General features: G+C 51.1%; 1 protein-coding gene across 1 annotated transcript in view; it reads right to left on the minus strand.

Moving 5' to 3' along the window:
- Nucleotides 1-16,542, minus strand: part of GPR143 (G protein-coupled receptor 143) — a 34,541-nt gene extending 17,999 nt beyond the window's left edge. Inside the window, exons 1-5 of the mRNA XM_003360225.4 lie at nucleotides 16,159-16,542; nucleotides 11,090-11,199; nucleotides 9,918-10,012; nucleotides 3,588-3,680; nucleotides 1,266-1,375 (exon numbers count right to left, since the gene is read on the minus strand). Coding sequence (XP_003360273.2) covers nucleotides 1,266-1,375; nucleotides 3,588-3,680; nucleotides 9,918-10,012; nucleotides 11,090-11,199; nucleotides 16,159-16,426 — 676 coding nt within the window. The 5' untranslated portion in view covers nucleotides 16,427-16,542. The remainder of the gene's footprint in view (nucleotides 1-1,265; nucleotides 1,376-3,587; nucleotides 3,681-9,917; nucleotides 10,013-11,089; nucleotides 11,200-16,158) is intronic.

Raw genomic sequence — 20,650 nt, forward strand, 5'->3', positions numbered from 1 at the left:
GGGTTAAAGATCCAGCTCAGGTCATTGCTGGGGTGTGGCTTTGATCTCTGGCCTAGGAATTGCTGCAGGCAGTGGTTGTGACCAAAAAAATAATAAATACATAAATAACTTAAAAGTTTAGGAGTTCCTGTTGTGGCTCAGCGGTAACAAATCAACGAGTATCCATGAGGATGTGGGTTTGATCCCTGCCTCACTCAGTGGGTTGAGGATCCGGCGTTGCTGTGGCTGTGGCATAGGCCAGCAGTTGTAGCTCCGATTTGATACCTAGCCTGGGAACCTCTATGCCACGGGCGTGGCCCGAAAATAATGAAAACTAAATAATTAATTTAATTAAAGTTTAGAAGAGAATTAATGACCCAGGGTCCACTCAGAGACAACCACTCTTAGCATCTTAGTGTCTTTCTTTCTAGTCCTTTTTGTAGAAGTCATGTTCACCTGCTTGATATAATGGAATCATTATTTTTAATGCAATTTTGTTGGGGCGGGGGCTATATTTAATGTACTAGTTTTAAATGAAGATAGGAAAAACGTGACCCAGAGAGCCACAGCCATTGCCTCTTCCTAGTGGGGGGGACTTGACTTGTTTTAAAGTCCTGCCCTCAGCCTTTCTGTGAAGGTGGGTTTCCTTATTGTGCCTTGAGGGAGCCACACACAGCCCCAGGTCCCTGGAGACCTGCCCCAGGTCACGCTTCCTTGAGGATGGGGTGGGGGTTGGAATGCCGGTCCCTGCCTGGGCCCAGAGGTCTTTCTAGTACCTTCTGCTGACTCACGACATCCCGCTTATCCAGTTAGTACCCCTGCATCTGACTCATTTCCCGTGCTCTCCTTCCTGTTTCCTGCCCCACGGGGAAAAGACACAGCCCCACACATCAAGGTTGCGGGGGGGGGGGGGTGCCCACCACCACTAGGTTCACATCCGTCCCTTCCCCTGGGCTCCCCTTTCCTCTTCAGCTCCCGTCTCCCCTCCACAGGCTTCCAAGGCCACCCCAGGCCTGGCCAGGGCAGACTCAGGATGAGACTGGACGGAAGGGAGAAGTCCCTCGGTCCCTACTTTGAGCTGACACATGCTGGCAGAGAAGGCGGACAGCCCGTCACGGCGCTGCTCCCATTCGTGGGGGAAACCGACTCCGTTCCCCGCCCGGACCTCCTCTGCTCCTGTCTCTGCAAGATGCCGTGTGAGGTCGGTGGTCCTAGATGATCCCTGAACCCAAGACCAGGGGGCCGCCCGCCACTGCCTGGCCCCGGAGCCCCTGCCTGTGATATACCTGCAGTCACCGTCTTGCGAAACAGTATGGGGTTGGCCACGAGGACGAGCAGCAGTGGGAAGTAGGTGGTGACATAGTGGGGGATGGCGTGCTCCAGACCCCTGTCACACCTGAGGGGGGAAAGCCAAGTCAGTCTCGACAAAACGAAGCTCTGCCTGGCAGACGCTGCCTTAGCCGGGAGCCGAGGCAGGAGGAGCGAGAAGGGAATTGCACAGAGCTTCCGACTCTGCTCGAAGGCAATCTGGCTCGTGGCTCGTGTCTGCAAACAAGCCACACATCGCAGAAGAAGAAGGGGCTCAGTCTCCTACCTGGGGGTGCTTTTAAAATTCCCTGCTGGGAAAAGGTAAAGAAAGGCCAGACTCTGGGATGGTGTTTCCCCCTCTCAGCTCCCCACTGGGACTCTTCACAGAAACCACACAGTTCAGGCCAGACAAAGGCACTCAGTGAACAGCGAGGTTTTGAGCCCTCATTCCCCCGCCCTGCGCGCTAAGCCTGGCTGACCTCGCAAGTAAGAGCCAGGCTCTGCCCTTGATCCACTCCAAATGCCCGGGCTTCAGACTGCGCAGGGCAGGTGTCTTCACGCTTGTGGATAATCATGTCCGCCGATTCTTTTCAGGGGGAAGGACCAGGATTTGTACTGACGGGCCGTGGGAATCACCCATCCACACGGGACACCGAGGGGCAGGTGCGGGTATGTTACCCAGGCGGAACCGTCAGTTGCCGAATGCATGGACAGTGGCCGAGGGGGGGTCCAAAGCAGAGGGTAGGTTGCTCCGCCTGACCCAAGAGGAGGTGGAAAAGCAGAGGAGGGAGCAGCCCTGTGGCCGCCAGAGGAAGAAGGATAAAAGGCCAGCACTGGCTTTTCGGTGCAAGGAATGCTTGCGCCAGAAGGGGGAAAGTGGCAGAAAATGCAGGGATAAAAAAACAGGCAAAAGCAATGCGGTGCCCGTCTTTTGTTGCCCTAAGGATTCCACCACCACCTTGGAATGCTACCTTCTTTTTAGCAGAAGCTTTCCTCTTCCACTGTGAAAGCTACACTGGTCTGGAAGGGCTTGAGGGGAGCTAGGGGAACCAGAGGAGGGAAAGACAAACGTGGAGGCCGGGACAAGAGTGAGGGTGGGAGCCTGGAGCGGGCTCGCGGGCCATGAAGACAGAGACAGTGGCGGATGAAGATGCTTCAGGGGCGGCCGAGGGAAGACACAGGCACCGCAGACCCCGCAGCCACGGCTGCCTTGCGCCCAGGACCCCTCCAGTGGATGTGAGTGATAAAAATGCCCTTTCCCATAAGCCCTTTCCCCTGTAAGAGCAGCTCATTCTGGATTTGTCCTTTTAAGGTTTCTGGGGAGAGCATGACAGAGACCTGGAGCTGGTCTCTGTGCACAAGGCCACACCCAGCCACGCCAAGGGAGACGCCTCAGTGAGAGGCTATAAGAAATCAAAAAAGAAGAGGGAGAAATGGTTTACACCACCATCAGCAGACGTGTTCTGTGAAGGACCAGACAGTAAAGAGTCTGTGCTTCAGAACCCCTCACAGCCTCTGTCAAAACTCCTCTAATGTGTGAAAGCAGCCATAGAGGATACCTTTGCAAGTGAGCACGGCTGTGTGCCAATAAAACTTTATTTACAAAGGCAAGCAGAGGGCCGGGTGGGACCCGAGGGCCGTGCTATGCAGATGCCTGGTCTACACCGCCCTGAGATCACAAAGAGACAATGTCCGAGCTCCGTTTTTCAGTTTTCCCTTGACCATTAGGGTACATATCCTTGGAGGGAACCTGAAGCTTTACAGATGGTTGCCCTGGTGGATTTTAAACTTGAAGAAAGGCCAAAGACACGCTCAGAGGCCATGCGTCCCAGTATCTGTGTCCAGAAGAGCACAGGATAGAGGAGGTGTGAGAACAGTGCAACCAGCAGAGGCTTCAAATTGGCTCTTCTAGGCACAAGCCTTTGTCTTCCAGCCATCTCGACCTCATTCTAAGGATGCTGCCCTCACCTGCTTCCCCACAGGAAGCTGGTTGGAAGAATACAGGTTAAAGAGTGGGCGGTGGAAGGCTGCGTCAATCTGGAGGGGACGCCTAGAGCCTGGCACCCAGGTGGATTGGCGGAGAGGCACCCCCAGCTCTGCATCCACCCTGCCAGGCGGCCACCCGCAGGCACATGACAGGCAGAGGCTGGGACACTAACTCCAGGTGCAAGGCTGTGTGGTCAATGGATGAACACAGCCTGCCCACCAGGTGCCCACGCGGGCAGGGCCAGCACTTCCTGCAAGAGGACACACCAGGGGTGCAGGGGTTGGGGAGTGGGCTTGTGGCGGGGGGTGCTTACCTGGCCATGGAAGGGTAGTAGAGCATGAACGCTCCCTCCACGCAGAGCAGCGCAGCCAAGCCCCAGGCCATCATGTGGTACAGCAGGATGGTGCTAGGAGAGGAAGGAGCAGGGGCGGCCCCACCCGAGGTGCCGTCAACAACCCCGAAGCATTCAGTAGGTGCACAGCGTTGTGCAACCACACCTGTATGCAGTTCCTCATCAGCCCAAAAGGAAAGTCCAGACCAGGAAGCCGTCCTACCCCATCACTCCTGCCCCCCGGCGCCTGGCAACCACTCTCTGCCTCTATGCATCTGCCTCTTCCCAACGTTTCACTAAACGGACCCATGCATGATGTGGTCTTTTGCATCTGGCTTCTCTCACCCGACCTAAGGCTCTCCAGTGAAGGGGAGCGAGACAGGACACCTCCAAGTCCTCCTGAGAGCCCGGCTCCCCCTGTCAGCATGGTGCTCCCAGCCTCAGCCTGCCCAGAGTCAGCTCCTACCTAACACAGGAGTGTCTCAACACTCAGCCCAAACCAAGAAGCAGCTCTCCAAGAAGTGGGTGGTTATTCCATGTTCCAGGAGAGCAGGGAGGCTTCCTAGCTTACCCCCCCTCCCCATCCCACCCCCACTCCCTGCAGCGTTCCCCTTATGTCCTAGCTGCCATCTCTGCCCTCCACCTCTGTGCTCCCCACAGCCCCCACCCCATGCCTCGAAAGACTCGAGGCAGCAAGCCTTGCAGATGGGGTCAGGACCACAGACGACCTGAGCACGTGCAGAGCTATCTGGCATTTTTTTTTTTTTAATGGCCCCATGACACATAGAAGTTCCCGGGCCAGGGATTGAAGCTGAGCCACAGCTGTGACAACACCGGATCCTTTAACCCACTGCGCCAGGCTGGGGATAGAACCTGCACCTCTGCAGAGACCTGTGCCTTCACAGAGACCGGGGCTGGAGCAGTTGGATCTTAACCTCCTGCACCACAGCGGGAGCTCCTATCTGGCTCTTTCAATACAGCGCTGCTCGGTTTGTGTCTTTTCTGCAATGGAAAGGAACAGGCCCCAGGGCTCCCTCGGAGGTGCTCAAAACTGTGCCAGACATATGGCCAACAGTGTGACCCCAGACTCATCAGGATTCTAATTCTGAAGATCAGCTGCGTAGACAAAGGGAGCCATCAGGCTGGGGGAAAGGACGCCCTTCTACAAGGAGACAGGAGGGAAGAGACAGGCAGGAGGAGGGAGACCCTTCTCAGCCAGGTTCCCGGGAGGCCACATGGTGCCGCCCACACTCTCTCTGGTTCCCGGCGGCCCTTCCCTGCACATCCGGGCCTGGCAGCGCATCCGGGAGTGTCCGGCCCAGAAGCCAGAGGCTTTGTAGGACACGCAGCAAACTAAGGAGCAGCCTTCTGCAGGGCTGGGCTGGGGAAGGGTGGGATCTCGGCATGCCAGACCCCAGCCCTGGGCTGGAGGAGCCAGTGGTGTCCTCCGAGGTGGGAGGGAGCCGCAGGGGCGAGGCCAGTGCTGAGCTCCCCAAAGCCCTGTGGTCGGTTCTCCAGCTGCAAGTGGCCTCGAGGGGAAGGAAGTGACAGATGGGCCATGTGCCCCAAGCGGCAGCCACTTCAATGACTGACACAACCGAACACCACACCAACGCCGCCTCCTTTCTTCTGAGTCCAAGGGAGGTTTCACGCGAAGGTCCTCCCCACCCCCTCTGCTCTCACCTCTTCCTTTTCTTGGAGCATCAGCCACGTTGACTCCGAGCGTTTCCCGGGATCTCAGGCGCCTTTCGTTAGTGTTAAAACCTGTCTGTCCCCCACCTGGAGCCAGACTACAGTGAATATTTTGTTTTTAAACTGACTTAATGATTTTTCATAGGGAAAATTCTCCTGCACCAAAGGAAACGGCCAAAGGCTGGGAGGATCTAGCAGATGATGTGGATTTAATGGAGCCACACCCGCGAGGTCTGGCCCCCTGCCCAGGAATTCCTCGGGACCCTTCCCCGCCAGCTGCAGGCGCTTCGTTGCCACCTACAGAATCCACTCCACCCTCAGCTATGGAAACAAAGAGGGGCTGCAGAAGCTCCTTACAGGACCCACACTCTCAGGTCAGCTCTAAACCCAGCCCTCGCTGGGGGAGGCACGGCCGCTGGCAGGGATGAGTGCGGGCAGCGTCTCCACGGCTACAGAGCACATCTGCTGTCTCCGCTGTAGGCCTGCTCCTTTCTGGTGGGAGAGCCCGCTTCACTGCCCTGGCTCTTATCCTTGGGACGCCTCTGGGTGATTGGCATTCCTGGACCTTCGCCTCCTGTTTGATGGGCAGGTCCTTGGAAGCCTGGCAGCCTGCAGTCTCCGCACATCCCCAGCCTCCTGCCTGTGCCAACGCTGAGCTCCAAGATGAATTCCAGATGCTGCCCCAGGTCTCAGGAGAGCTTCCTGATTGCCTGTCCTGGCTTCTCAGGGCTCTGTCTGTCCTCCAGGTCCAAAGAGCTGTCCAACTCCAGTCCCCCATAGGTAGAGATGCAACCTGCCTCCTTCAATCACAGCAGGAAACATACTGTTCTAGGTTCCTTTCAGCGCTCCAAAGCTCTTTTTGTTTGCTTTTTAGAGGAATAGGCATTAAATTTATTCTGCAGTTTGGACCCATGGATGTAGCCTACAGGCAAAAGTCTGTTTCTACTCAACCATCGACAATAATCTCTCCAGAGAGCCGCGAGGTGTTCCAGCAGATAGATATTTACTGAGACTTGTGGAAGATCTTTATGGACCCAGCTGAATGTGATAACCTCTTCTGAAATTCCTCTTCGATCCCTGGTGTTTTGGGCACACGGGCAAGTTTGTGCCAGGCCATCACAGTGGAAAGCCTGGGTGTGTGGGTCTTCACAGGTAAGGGTGACCATGCTGGCTGCTTGCTGGCCACACACGCTCTTAGGGCAGCTATGCGTGTGTCACTGAGATACACAGTATATCTTTGGGAAACGACATGATAAGAAATTGTTGCCCATTTCTGTTTTCTGAAAGTGGTTTTGGCTTTTGGAACTAAGCCAACACCCTGATCAATATGGGATCATTATAGTGGACAATACTGTTTGGGAATTTAATAGAAAAAATCCAATAACAGAGGCATGGCTACCAAGGGACGAGGGTGATAATCCAAGCTTCCTTTTATCTCCACAAACTAACCGGTAGTCTGTGAGACCTCTAACTGGGTTATCCTTCCAAAAGCGAGTGAAGGAGGCATCAGACAGGAGCTCATATGTATACCTCGCTTCAGGGACAAATTCCTATCTTAAGTCCCTATTACTTTCTGCTTTTTTCTGTAGCCCAAACTAATTCTTACCGATACACCTCACTGGCTGCCTTTGACCTTGACTAACTTTTCTAGAGAATTTTCACAACCAAGTATACCTAGGTTTTGTACAAATGTGTAAGAGCTCAGGAACTAAGGTTTAAAGGTAGAAGGAACAAACACGAAAATGAAATAAGCATTCAATTTCAGGCCAGAGAGACAAAGTGAATGACGATGTGATATCCATAAGGTATAGCAACAATTTTAGAGTGCTGATTCCCTAAGATTGCCCAGTGTATTCTGTAGCCTGAATATGATCTTTATTTGCTTGCTGATATTGGTTTTAAAAGGGAACGTATCCGGAGTTCCCGTCATGGTTCAGTGGTTAATGAATCCGACTAGGAACCATGGGGTCGCGGGTTCGATCCCTGGCCTTGCTCAGTGGCTTAAGGATCCGGCGTTGTCATGAGCTGTGGTGTAGGTCGCAGACGCGGCTCGGATCCCGTGTTGCTGTAGCTCTGGCGTAGGCTGGTGGCTACAGCCCCGATTCAACCCCTAGCCTGGGAACCTCCATATGCCACAGGTGCAGTCCTAAAAGGACAAAAAAAAATTTTTTTTAATTAAAAAAATAAAAGGGAACGTATCCAACAAACGGTGCTGGAACAACTGCATGTCCACCTACCAAAGAATAAAAGTGGACTTGATGCTCCCTACACGCAAAAATTAATTCACAGCTCTGAACTCTAAATAAAAGTATTCCAACTGGAAAACTCTTAGAAGAAAACAGAGGTATACATCTTTGTGACTTCAGGTTAGGCAGTGGTTTCTCAGATGACAGCAAAAGCACAAGAAATAAGAGAAAAAAATAGAAAAATCAGATTTTATAAAAATCAAAAACTGTTAAGCTTCAAAGATACCATCAAATAAATGGAAAGATACCCTATTAAATGGGAGAAAATATCTCTAAATCATACACCCAATGAGGTATTTGTGTCGTGGATGCATAAAGAACACCTAATAACTCAACAATAAAAAGACAATCGGGCCAATTAAAAACTGGGCAAAGGACTCAAGGAGTTATTTCTCCAAAGCAGGTATATAAATGGCCAATAAGCCCGTGAGAAGATGCCCCCCATCATTCGCCATCAGAGAAATCAAAACCACAGTGAGATACCACTTCCAACATGGCTAACATCTCAAAAACCAAACCACACACAGAAAATAACAGGTTGTTAGCAAGGACCTGAAAAAATTGGAACCATCATCGTACAGTGTTGGTGCAAATGTAAAATGTTTCAGCCTTTTTGGAAAACAGCTCAGCCGTGGCTTTCAAGGTTATACAGAGTTACTCAGTGACCCAGGAATTCCACTCTGAGGTGTACCCCCAAAAGTATACAGTGAAAACCTAAGTCCACACAAACACCTGTAAGCAAATGTTCATTGTAGCATTATTCCTCAGAGTCAAGACAATGGGAAACAACCTAAAAGTCCATTGACTGATACATGGATAAAATGTGGATAATGAAACAATGGAATACTATTCAGCAGTGAACAGGAATGAAGTACTGATTCATGCTACAATGTGGATAAAACTTTTTTTTTTTTTTTCCTTTTTCTAGGGCTGTTCCCACGGCATATGGAGGTTCCCAGGCTAGGGGTCTCATTGGAGCTGTAGCTGCCGGCCTACGCCAGAGCCGCAGCAACATCAGATCTGAGCCACATCTGTGACCTACACCATAGTTTATGGCAACGCCAGATCCTTAACCCACTGAGCAAGGGCAGGGATCAAACCCCAAATCTCATGGTTCCTAGTCAGATTCATTAACCACTGAGCCACGAAGGGAACTCCAGTGTGGATAAACCTTGGCTATAGAAGCCTGAGTTTAAGCCGCCAGATATGAAAGGCCACATAGTGTATGATTCCATTTACAGGACAAATCTAGAGACAGACAGATGTGAAGTTGCCAGGCGGGGAAGGGAAGATTGGCAATCAACAGGAATTTGGGGGAAGAATAAAATGGCATGGAACCAAAGAATGTTGAAACAACACACACACACACAAAGTGGTGATGGTTGCATAATTCTGTGAATATGCTAAAAAATTGATTTTATATATTTAAACAGGTAAATTTTATAAAGCTATTAAAAAAAAAAAAAGCAAGGGCTCCATGCAGAGGGGACCCCCGCCACGAACTTGGTGGGTTCAAATGCCTCCTTGGCCACTGAGACACAGACCCTGCCCTCCCAATTCTCTTTGGAACTGAGGTTCCATGTGTCTCTGCTCATTCACACACAGGCACATCCCGGATACAACCCCAGCACCCGGTTACCAAATGCCTGTCATGTTCACTTCTCCCAGGGTCTCCATGAGGTGGGTACTGTTTTACGGCTGAGAAAACACAGGTTCAGAGAGGTTTAGCACCATGCCAACAGTCACACAGCTAGTGAGTGACACGGCTGGAATTTGAACCCACCAGGGTCGAGGCACTAACCTTCCTGCATTCCTGCCAGGCGGCTCCAGCATTCTTGGGCTCCGTGTTTAGCATGACGTATCCATACATGTGTCTAAGGATTTTTTTTTTCCCTAAACTTTTAAATACCATCAAAATCTTTTATATTCATGCCAATTCTTTTTTAGGATTTGTCTAGTTCCAAATATTTAATTTATGGAAGTACCTGTTAACAGGCTTTTATTTTTTTTATGTTTTAATTTTTTCTTTTTAGGGCTGCACCAGCAGCATGTGGAAATTCTCCGGCTGGGGTTAAACTGGAGCTGCAGGCCTACACCACAGCCACAGCGACCTAGATCCTTCACCCACTGGCGGGGGGGGCAGGGATCAAACGTGCATCCTCATAGATATGAGTCGGGTTCTTAACCTGCGGAGCCACGATGGGAACTCCTCTTTCCGGGATTTTAAAATGCTCAACATTTTGATCCTGCCTTCAAAGGTTCTGATCAGCCGTGTCTGCCAATGGCAAACAAGACCCTCTGGAGCGCTCAGCTCTCTCCAACCCGCCCTGGGGAAACCAGGCAGGGCAGGAGGCCGGCTGCTTCCTCTGCGTACCTCAGTCCCGCCGATCTCCGGATCACCAGGTAGGCGTCGACTGCATAGCAAAACAGCCACCAGAAGCAGGCGCTGTAGAGCAGCTGGATCCACGTCTGTAACGGGGAAGAGGCGGCATCAACGCTCCCGGGCGCGGACTCCAGACTGCCCGGCCCGCGAAAAGAGCTGGCCCACGCCCGCTTCCTCTGACGTCAGGAGGCAGCGCGTGAAAGCCCTCAGGACGCACGTGGACCGTCTTGGAAGCCGAGGCCGGGAGGCGGCCCCGGCGGGGCGTGCGCCTTTGTGCCCAGTCTGGTCCAGCGAGCCCTGCCTGGCGCTGCCCTTGTAGGCCCGGAGATAAAGGGCTCAGATGTGCCGCTTGGCCGGGCAGGAGCGCCCAAGGGGCCTTTGAACCAGACGCTCTTTTGCGGAGAACCAAGGAGGGTGGGCGGGAAGGGCCCTCTCAGCAGAAGGGGAAGGCGGGGGGCGCACATTAGACGGGCACCGGCGCTATACTAAGACCCACGCTCCAGCCGGAGGCAACCGAGGGGAGCTGACATTCTGCCGCAGATCGAGGGGCAGCTTCCGTGCCCTTTGGAGGTCGTTATCTTGGTGGACACAGCACTATGCACACACACGGAGATATATTTAAGTATATACTTCCTTAAGCATACAGCCAGTCAATAACTGCTTTTTTCTTTGGCCAGCTTTTTTTTTTTTTTTTCCCCCTTCTTCTTTTTTGGCGGACCCGCGGCATGTGGAGTTCCCGTGACAGGGATCAGATCCCAGCCGCAGCCGCGGCAATGCCGGATCCTTAACCTACTGTGCCGGGGCCGGGGATCGAACCTGCGTCCCAGTGCTCCCAGGACACCAGAGATCCCACTGCGTCACAGGGGGCTCCATCTAAGGTAATGATGTTGTGTGTGTTTAAGGGTTGGGGGTGGGGGGGTAAACACACTAGCGCAGAGGCTCTCAAACTTGAACGTGCGTCAGAGACTACCCCCCCCCCTCCCCGGCGCCGCCCTGCCCCTAGCTTGCCTCAGGGTTCCTGCTCCGAGGGAGCACAGCAGCAGCGTCTCTGAGCTTATGCATTTCTAAGAAGGAGGGTTGCTGGGAGGGTTGGGAGCACAATGAGGACACAGACTAACAGGAGCAGAGGGGAGGGGACATGAGACCCAGGGAGGCACACTCACTGCAGTCCCCACGCAGAAGGCAGCCGGCCACACGTCTGTGCCATTCACGTCGGAGATGTGGTCCACGAAACTTGGGAATCCTAACCACACCGAAGACCGGACTATGATACCTAAAGGAGAATTGGGTGATGCTTTGTACCTGGTCCTATTTCCAACCTAAAGCTGACTCGCTGACTCTGTGAAAATGGTGGGCGGACTGGTGGACAGATGGATGGACGGGTGGGTGGGTGGATGGATGGATAGGAAGGGAGAGAGAAAGACGGGAGGAAAAGATGGGAGAGAAGGAGGAAAGAAACACAAATTGGTGTGTGCAGAGACAGAGAAGAAAATAAGAGTCAGAAAATAATTATCATCGTCGGGAAGCAATCCTCGGCACTCTGATGTCATCATTAGCCGAAGTCGTGTCTTTTGTTGTTTTTGTTTGTTTGGCACTTAGAAGTGATTATGTGAATAACAATCTGTACTTCTTGGCTATCTTTTTATTATTTAATTTTTATTTTTTACTTTTTACAGCTGCACCTGCTGCCTGTGGAAATTCCCAGGCTAGGGGTCAAATTGGAGGTGCAGCTGCCAGCCTACACCACAGCCATGGAAATGCCGGATCCCAGCCAAGTCTGGGACCTATACTGCAGCTTGCGGCAACACCGGATCCTTAACCTGCTGAGGGAGGACAGGGATCGAGCCCACATCCTCACAGACGCTGTGTTGCATTCTTAACCCACTGAGCCACAATGGGAACTCCCTATTTTTTTTTTATTTATTCATTTTTTTGGCCTCATCTGCAGTGTGCAGAAGTTCTAGGGCCAGAGATGGAACCCTTACCACAGGAGTGACAATGCTGGATCCTTACCCACTAAGCCACCAGGGAACTCCTTGGCTATCTTTGCAACGTCCAAGTTAACTCTTCCTCACATAAAAAAAAAAAAAAAAAAGCACATTCTGAAGTTGAAAAAGATAGTTCTTTCATTCTTCAAAAAAGTACATTTAGGAGTTCCCGTCGTGGCACAGTGGTTAACGAATCCGACTAGGAACCATGAGGTTGCGGGTTCGGTCCCTGCCCTTGCTCAGTGGGTTAACGATCCGGCGTTGCCGTGAGCTGTGGTGTAGGTTGCAGACGCGGCTCGGATCCCGCGTTGCTGTGGCTCTGGTGTAGGCCGGCAGCTACAGCTCCGATTCGACCCCTAGCCTGGGAACCTCCATGTGCCGCGGGAGCAGCCCAAAGAAATAGCAAAAAGACAACAAAAAAAAAAAGTACATTTAAAGAGTTCCAGGAGTTCCCTGGAGGCTCCATGGGTTGAGGATCTAGTGTTACTGCTGTGGTGCGGGTTTGATCCTTGGGCCTGCATGCTGCGGGCACAGCCAAAAAAAAAAAAAAGTTAAGATTTTCTCAAATTAGCTCTTGATAATCTGCTTTTGACTTTGATTATTTGTGAGTTTTCCTTGCTATTAGATCTAAATATCTAATTCTCCTGATAACAGTACGCACACCTAAGGTATATATATTAGGGTTCTGGCTTAGGTGATGCCATAGCCTTTGCCTAAGTATATACCATGTAACACATGCTGGAGGGCAACTGTGAGCAGTCGTTACACCCAAATGCAGTGTGTCTACCTAGCCTACTAACTACATACCGTGTAATACGCTACCAAACATATAGTGTGTGATACACCACTAAAGGGAACCATGAACACTAAAACCCTGAGCAATAGTTTCTCATTCTCAAGCACCAATCAAAAAAATAATGCTTGTCTTATATCTCGTGCTTTGCCATTTTCGGTACAGAGCGCCACCTCGAGCTCAGTCAACACCATGATTTTTGTTTGTATCTATAAGAGGTGATGGATGTTTACTACGCTTACTGTGGTCATTTCATGAGACGTGTAAGTTAAGTCATTATGCTGTACACCTTAAACTTCCACGGTGTTGTGTGTGTGTCAATTACATCTCAGTACAACTGGGAAGAAGCCATCCTATGAGATAGGTGTCTGTATTTCTTATTTTTCAGGGAGGAGGTCTGGTCACCAAGCCTTCCCCTGACGTCTGCTTCTGCTCATTTGCTCAGAAGGTCATGCACCATCCTTCTAGAGGCCAAAGGATGTACAAGCAGTAGTTCACTGACCCTTGAAAGATGTGTTGGCGCATCTCCAGAGTGTATTTCCAGATAGTCAAGTGACAGAAACGAAATTATGATTAAGATGCTTTTCCAAAATGCTTCAGACTCAGAAAGAAAATCGATTTTTAAAAATTTCTGATTTTTATACAATGTTTTTTGGTTTTTCTTTTTTGCTTTTTCAGGGTGACGCCTGCGGCATATGGAAGTTCCCAGGCTATGGGTCCAATCAGAGCTACACCACAGTCACAGCAACGTGGGATCTGAGCAGAGTCTGAAACCTACACCACAGCTCTCGGCAAAGCCAGATCCTTAACCCACTGAGCGAGGCCAGGGATCGAACCCGCATCCTCATGGATATGAGTCGGATTCGTGTCTGCTGTGCCACAACAGGAACTCCCTTTATACAATTGTTAAAAGTTATATTCTATTTACAGTTATGACAAAATTTGGCTGCATTCCCTGTGTTGTACAATACAGAATTTTTTTTTTTTCTTTTGGGCTTCACCCATGGCATGTGGACACTCTCGGGCCAGGGATTGAACCCACACCAGAGCAGTGACCTGCGTAGCAGCAGTGACAATGCTGGATCCTTAACCCACTGAGCCACCAGGGAACTCCAGAAACATCAATTTTTAATTTAATTATCCTGCACCAAATTGATGTTACCACTAATAGGAAGTGTTGCCTCCTGTCTTACTCCTCAAGTCTGAGAAACTGACTAGAGGTTCCACAGCATTGAACCGAAGTCAAGGTTCTTGAGTGCCTCTGATCACAGGAGTGAGAATAGGAGAACTAGGCCCTGGGACACACAGCCACCTGTGCCCAGACACCTGCTGCCACCCCCTCGGGGCCCGGAGGTGGAGGTCACTGCAAAGACCAACAGCCTTTGGCTGCCGTGCAAACATGACTGAAAACAGAATGGCCAGCACCTGCCAGCCCATTACAAAACACGGACAGGATCTGGATCCTGATTCAAACAAACCTACTGCAAGACAGCATGTAGGAGACAACTGAACATATGCCAATGATCCGCGGCTCGGATCCCGTGTTGCTGTGGCTCTGGCGTAGGCCGGCAGCTACAGCTCCGATTCGACCCCTAGCCTGGGAACCTCCATATGCCGCGGGAGCGGCCCAAGAAATGGCAAAAGAACAAAAAAATAAAAAAAAAAAAGAAAGAAAGAAACTTTTTCAGGGCATTCGCACTGTGGCACAGTGGGCTGAGAATCTGACTGCTGCGGCTCTGGTGGGTGGAAATGAGTGTTCAATCTCTGGCCCAGGAACTTCCATATGCTGTGGGTATGGCCATAAAATTAAAATTCTTTTTTTAATTAAAAAAAACTTTTTGCAGTTCCCGTCGTGGCACAGTGGTTAACGAATCCGACTAGGAACCATGAGGTTGCGGGTTCGGTCCCTGCCCTTGCTCAGTGGGTTCACGATCCGGCATTGCCGTGAGCTGTGGTGTAGGTCGCAGACGCGGCTCAGATCCCGCGTTGCTGTGGCTCTGGCGTAGGCGGGTGGCTACAGCTCTGATTCGACCCCTAGCCTGGGAACCTCCATATGCCGCAGGAGCGGTCCAGAAATGGCAAAAAGACAAAAACAAAACAAAACAAAAAAACCAAACTTTTCCAAAATAAAACGTTAAAATGGTCAGCAATATCTAGCTTAGAGGTCTGTAAAACATGCCATGCTTAGTAGAAAGCAGAGGTCAGCAAGGTTTCTGTAAAGGGCCAGAGAGAAAATACTTTAGGCTTTCTGGGTCATGCCTTTCCTGTTCAACATGTGCTTCTGCCCTGTAGGGCATAGATCGCCCCCCGACAACGCACAAACGCGCGGGGTAGCTGCTTTCCCATAAAACTGCACTTAATGATGCTGACATTGGACTTTCATGGAATATTTACCCGCCAGGAAATTTTCTTTGGATTAAAAAAAAAAAAACAAAAACACTTGAAAATGTAAAACCATCCTTAGTTCATGGGGCATACATGGAGAAGAGGCAGCAGGCAGGATTTGGCCTGGAGGCTGTGGTTTGCCCGCCTGGTATAAAACCCAAACTTGGAGATCCCCTGTGGCACAACCAGATCTGCAGGATCAGTGGTGTCTCTGCAGCACTGGGACGCAGGTTTGATCCCTGGCCCAGCGCAGTGGGCTGAGGATCCTGCATTGCCCTGGCTTCTGCTTAGGTCACCACGGAGGCTCCTATCCTCCAGCCATATGCCGCATAGCAGCCAAAAAAAGAAAAAGAAAGAAAGAAAAAGGTGCCCAGACACCTGCTCAGCAGCGTAAGCTGCTGCCACCCCCTCGGGGCCCAGAGGTGGAGACCCCTGCAAAGACCAACAGCCTTTCGCTGCCGTGCTCATTGTAAATCCATACCCCGCAGAGCAGCCAAAAAAAGAAAAAGAAAGAAAGAAAAAGAAAAAAAAAATCTAACTTAAATATATAAATAAGTAAATGGATAAAAATTTAACCCATATATATATATATATATATATATATATATATGTCAGATCTTCTTCGTGATTCTGCTAAATCGTTTTGGAAATGGCTGTGTGTAGGCTGTGTGTGGCCGCCCAAATATTAACTGTTAGTCTCTCCCTGATGGAACAATTACGGATCCATTATATTTTCTGCTTTTTCCCTAACAGCACTGGCTAAAGTTTCCCTAGGAACTGCAATAACAAATACATCAAACCGTTTAAAACCATAACAAAAGCAGCAAAGGTCCTTTGAAGGAACTTTTACCGCCGATGAAGGAACTTTTTACCGTTTGCACAGCCTCCTGTCGACCCGTCCATTCCCCCCCCCCCCCCCCGGGAGATGAGTCCTTACCTGCGAACCCACCGGTCCCAAGCTGGGGCCGCGCGCCCTCAGCCGCGCACGCACGGGTCCCCCACCCGCGGGCCGCGCGCCCGCAGCCGCGCACAGACGGTCTCCCACTCGCCGGCCGCGCGCACTTACCCAGGCAGCCCAGCAAGTCGCAGGCGGCGGCGGCGCGCAGGATGCAGGCGGAGGCCGGGGCGCGGGAGGAACCCGGCGGGGATGCCGAGGGGACCCCGGGGCCCGCGGGCCGGCGCCTGGGCAGCAGCTGCAGGAGACCGAGTGCCAGGCGGAGCGCGCCGCTGCCCAGGCACAGCGCGTGGAAGGCCCGCGGCTGGAAGCTCAGCACGAGCTCCGTGGCGGCGTCCCGCGTGGGGCAGCAGAAGGTCCCCAGGCGCGGGGAGGCCATGGGCAGTGCTGGGGATGCGGCTCGGGTCTGCCGGGTCCTCGCTGGCCTGCCTGGGTCATGTGCCCGGCCGGCTGGGGGAAGGGGGCGTCATGTGCCCTGGGCCTCCCCGTCGCCCCCGCCCCAATCCCCCGCTCAGGCCATAGAGGCGCCAGGCTCGGTGGGGGCCGTGCGCCTCTGCAAACCCACGAGGGCTCACGAGGGCGATGCTTGGTCGGGAGGCGGGGGAACGGGGGAAGGGGAGCGCCATTCCGGGAAATCAGCTTTCATTCCCTGGGGTTGATGCTGCAGCATCTAGAGCCCACAGTACTGCCATCGCGTTTTAACTGAACTTACCGGAAGGCACGCCTCGTGCCCGATCTGCCCTGTTTGAGACTCCGGCATCCCCAATTTTGATCTGTTTATGAGCAACTGTGACTGCAGCGACGGGCGTTAACATAGCGCAGTTGTACGGTCTCTCTCCCCTAGGAGAACAATCCCTTAGACCTAGGATTTTTGTTTAAAATCAAAGAATCCTAAAAAAATTTCTTAAATCAAAACATGGTTCATTTACAATGAAAACCTCTTAAAGGGGAAACTACTTTGCCTAACCGCGCCCCACCCCCACCCCACATCGATTATTGTACATTTCAGGTCTCAACAATGGAGGATTAAGCTTTGCACATTGTAAATTAGCTTGCTTGCTTGCTTGCTTTTTTTGTCTTTTGTCTTTTCAGGGCATATGGAGGTTCCCAGGTTAGGGGTCAAATCGGAGCTATAGCCGCCGGCCTACACCACAGCCACAGCAACTCAGCCACAGCAACTCAGCCACAGCAACTCGCAGGATCCGAGCCAGGTCTGCGACCTACACCACAGCTCACTGCAAAGCCAGGTCCTTAACTCACTGAGCAAGGCCAGGGATGGAACCTGCGACCTCATGGTTCCTAGTTATTTCCATTGCACCACGGGAACTGCAAAAATGAGCTTTCAAGCGTGATTCTGTTTAGGAAATTCTGTTTAAGGTCATTCAGAGTTTCCTAACTGCTTTAATTTACCAATGAATTCATGATACATGGACAATCATGCTTTGTCCTATATCCATAAAAGCGTCAAAATGATATTAGTAATGATGAAAACATACTGAGTGAAGTTTTTTTTTGTGGTTTTTTTTTTAAAACTCTTTAAGGATGTCCTGTTGTGGCTCAGCGGTAACCAATCCAACTAGTATCCATGAGGATTCGGGTTTTGATCCCTGGCCTTCCTCCATGGGTTAAGCATCCTGTGTGGCTGTGGCTGTGAAGTAGGCTGGCAGCTGTAGCTCTGATTTGATCCCTAGCCTGGGAACGTCCACATGCTGCAGGTGCAGCCCTAGAAAGAAAAAACCAAATTTAAAAAAAGCTCTTCAAGGTTGAAAACAAAAGAGCCCCCTCTGGGCTATGGCTTTATCCTCCGTCATGTTCCATCACAAGTGACTGGATAGAATTCCCTGTGCTAAACAGCAGGATCTCATTGCTTATCCACTCCAAATGCAAACATTTGCATCTATTCAACCCAGATTCTCAGCCCTCCCACTCCCTCCTCCTCCCCTTTGGCAACCACAAGTCTGTTCTCCAGGTCCATGAGTTTGTTTCTTTTCTGTAGATAGGTTCATTTGTGCCATGTATTATATTCCAGACATGTGGTATCATATGGTGTTTGTCTTTCTTTTTCTGACTTAATTCATTTAGTGTGACAATCTCTAGGTCCATCCATTTTGCTGCAGATGCCATTATTTTCTTTTTTATGGCTGAGTAGTATTCCATTGCGTACATCTTCTTAATCTATTCATCTGTCAATGTACATTTAGGTGGTTTCCATGTCTTTTTTTTTTTGGCTTTTTAGGGCCACACATGCGGGCCTGTTGAAATTCCCAGGCTAGGGGTCCAATCGGAGCTACAGCTGCCAGCCTACACAACGGCTCACAGCAACACTAGATCCCCGACCCACTGAGCGAGGCCAGGGATTGAACCTGCATCCTCATAGATACTAGTCGTTACCGCTGCCCCACAATAGGAACTCTCGCCATGTCTTGGCTATTGTGAATAGTGCTGCAATGAACATTAAGGTGGATGTATCTTTTTGAAGTATAGTTTTGTCTAGATATGTGCATAGGAGTGGGATTGCTGGATCATATGGTAGTTCTATATTAACTTTTCTGAAGAACCTCTGTACACTTTTCTATCATGGTTGTACCCAGGGTTGTATTCCTTTAAGGGAATGTAAACGGGTACAAAGGAGGGCTCCCTTTTCTCCACGCCCTTCCAGCATTTGTTATTTGTTGACTTATTAATGCTGGCCATTCGCTCTTCTCTTATTGAAGCTTTGCAAGCAAGCCCTTCCATGCCCTCCCAGCCCAGTGTCCAGCTGGTTTTCCACCACCAGCTCTGCAGGGTTTTTTTGGTTTTTTTTTTTGTCTTTTTGCTATTTCTTGGGCCACTCCCACGGCATATGGAGGTTCCGAGGCTAGGGGTCGAATCGGAGCTGTAGCCACCGTCCTACGCCAGAGCCACAGCAACTCGGGATCCAAGCCGCGTCTGCAACCTACACCACAGCTCACGGCAACACCAGATCGTTAACCCACTGAGCAAGGGCAGGGACCAAACCCGCAACCTCATGGTTCCTAGTCGGATTCGTTAACCACTGTGCCACGACGGGAACTCCTCTGCAGTTTTAAGTAAGGCAAAGTTTGGGCTCAGCTCCTCAGCTGTCCTCCTGGAAAACCATAGTCTAGGGACCCACGGAAGGCAGCCAGGAGCCGCTTCTAGGGACCCACGGAAGGCAGCCAGGAGCCACACTGCCAGAGAGAAGCAGAGCCTTTGGCAAAGAGCTGCCATGTCAAAAGCACCTGCCCCCTGTAAGCAGGGGCAGCTGACCCCATACAAGTCAGAACAGGCCCACATCATCAAAACCTTATCCACCCTGCAATAGTACACACCTGCTTGTAAAAACCAAGACTATTTGATTCTAAACAATATCATAGAACGACTCCCCAGATGCTGATTATCAGTCCCTGAGAAAGCGTAAGGCTTGCTATCATTTTGAACGGTTCATCTTCTCTTTCCTTGGGTCTTGGAAAGCAGAGGTCACTTCTGGACGTTCGTGTGTGGAATATGCTTTAAAAATTAAAAACCACGGAGTTCCCGTCGTGGCGCAGTGGTTAACGAATCCAACTGGGAACCATAAGGTTGCAGGTTCGGTCCCTGCCCTTGCTCAGTGGGTTAACGACCTGGCATTGCCGTGAGCTGCGGTGTAGGTTGCAGATGCGGCTCAGATCCCGTGTTGCTGTGGCTCTGGTGTAGGCCAGTGGCTACAGCTCCGATTAGACCCCTAGCCTGGGAATCTCCATATGTCTCCGGAGCGGCCCAAGAAATAGCAAAAAAAAAGACAAAAAAAAAAAATTAAAAACTAGGCGTTCCCGTCGTGGTTCTGCGGAAATGAATCCGACTAGGAACCATGAGGTTGCAGGTTTGATCCCTGGCCTTGCTCAGTGGGTTCAGGATCCAGCATTGCCATAAGCTGTGGTGTAGGTCACAGACGAGGCTCGGATCTGGCAATGCTGTGGCTGTGGCACAGGTTGGCAGCTACAGCTCTGATTAGACCCCTAGCCTGGGAACCTCCATATGCCGTGGGTGCAGCCCTAGAAAAAGACAAAAAAATAAAATTAAAAATTAAAAACACGGGAGTTCCCGTTGTGGCTCAGTGGGTTAAGGACCTGGTATAGGTCACAACCTAGGCTGCCAGGACTTTTTCACCCAAGAAATTCCCCATCGTCCGCAATTCACAATTTGCTTGCCACTCCCATTTGACCATCTCTTACTCCAAAGCAGATTCTGATTCTGACTGAGGAGGTCTGGGGTGGGGCCTGAGACTCCACATTTCCAGCACACTCCTTGGAAATGTGGCTGCTGCCAGTCAGCGGCTTCTACGTTGAGTAGCCAAGGCCCTAGAGCTTGGATCTCAATCTGAAACAGGATCGTGGCTCAGCGGTAACAAACCTGACTAGTATCCCTAAGGTTGCGGGTTCGATCCCTGGCCTCACTCAGTGGGTTAAGGATCCGGCGTTGCCGTGAGCTATGGTGCAGTTCGCAGACGAGGCTCATATCCTGCATTGCTGCGGCTGTGGTGGAGGCCAGCAGCTGCCGCTCCAATTCAACCCCTAGCCTGGGAAGCTCCATATGCCATGGGTGCAGCCTTGAAAAGATAAAAGAA

The sequence above is a fragment of the Sus scrofa genome, chromosome Y (genome assembly GCF_000003025.6).
Source record: "Sus scrofa isolate TJ Tabasco breed Duroc chromosome Y, Sscrofa11.1, whole genome shotgun sequence".
Taxonomy (NCBI): domain Eukaryota; kingdom Metazoa; phylum Chordata; class Mammalia; order Artiodactyla; family Suidae; genus Sus; species Sus scrofa.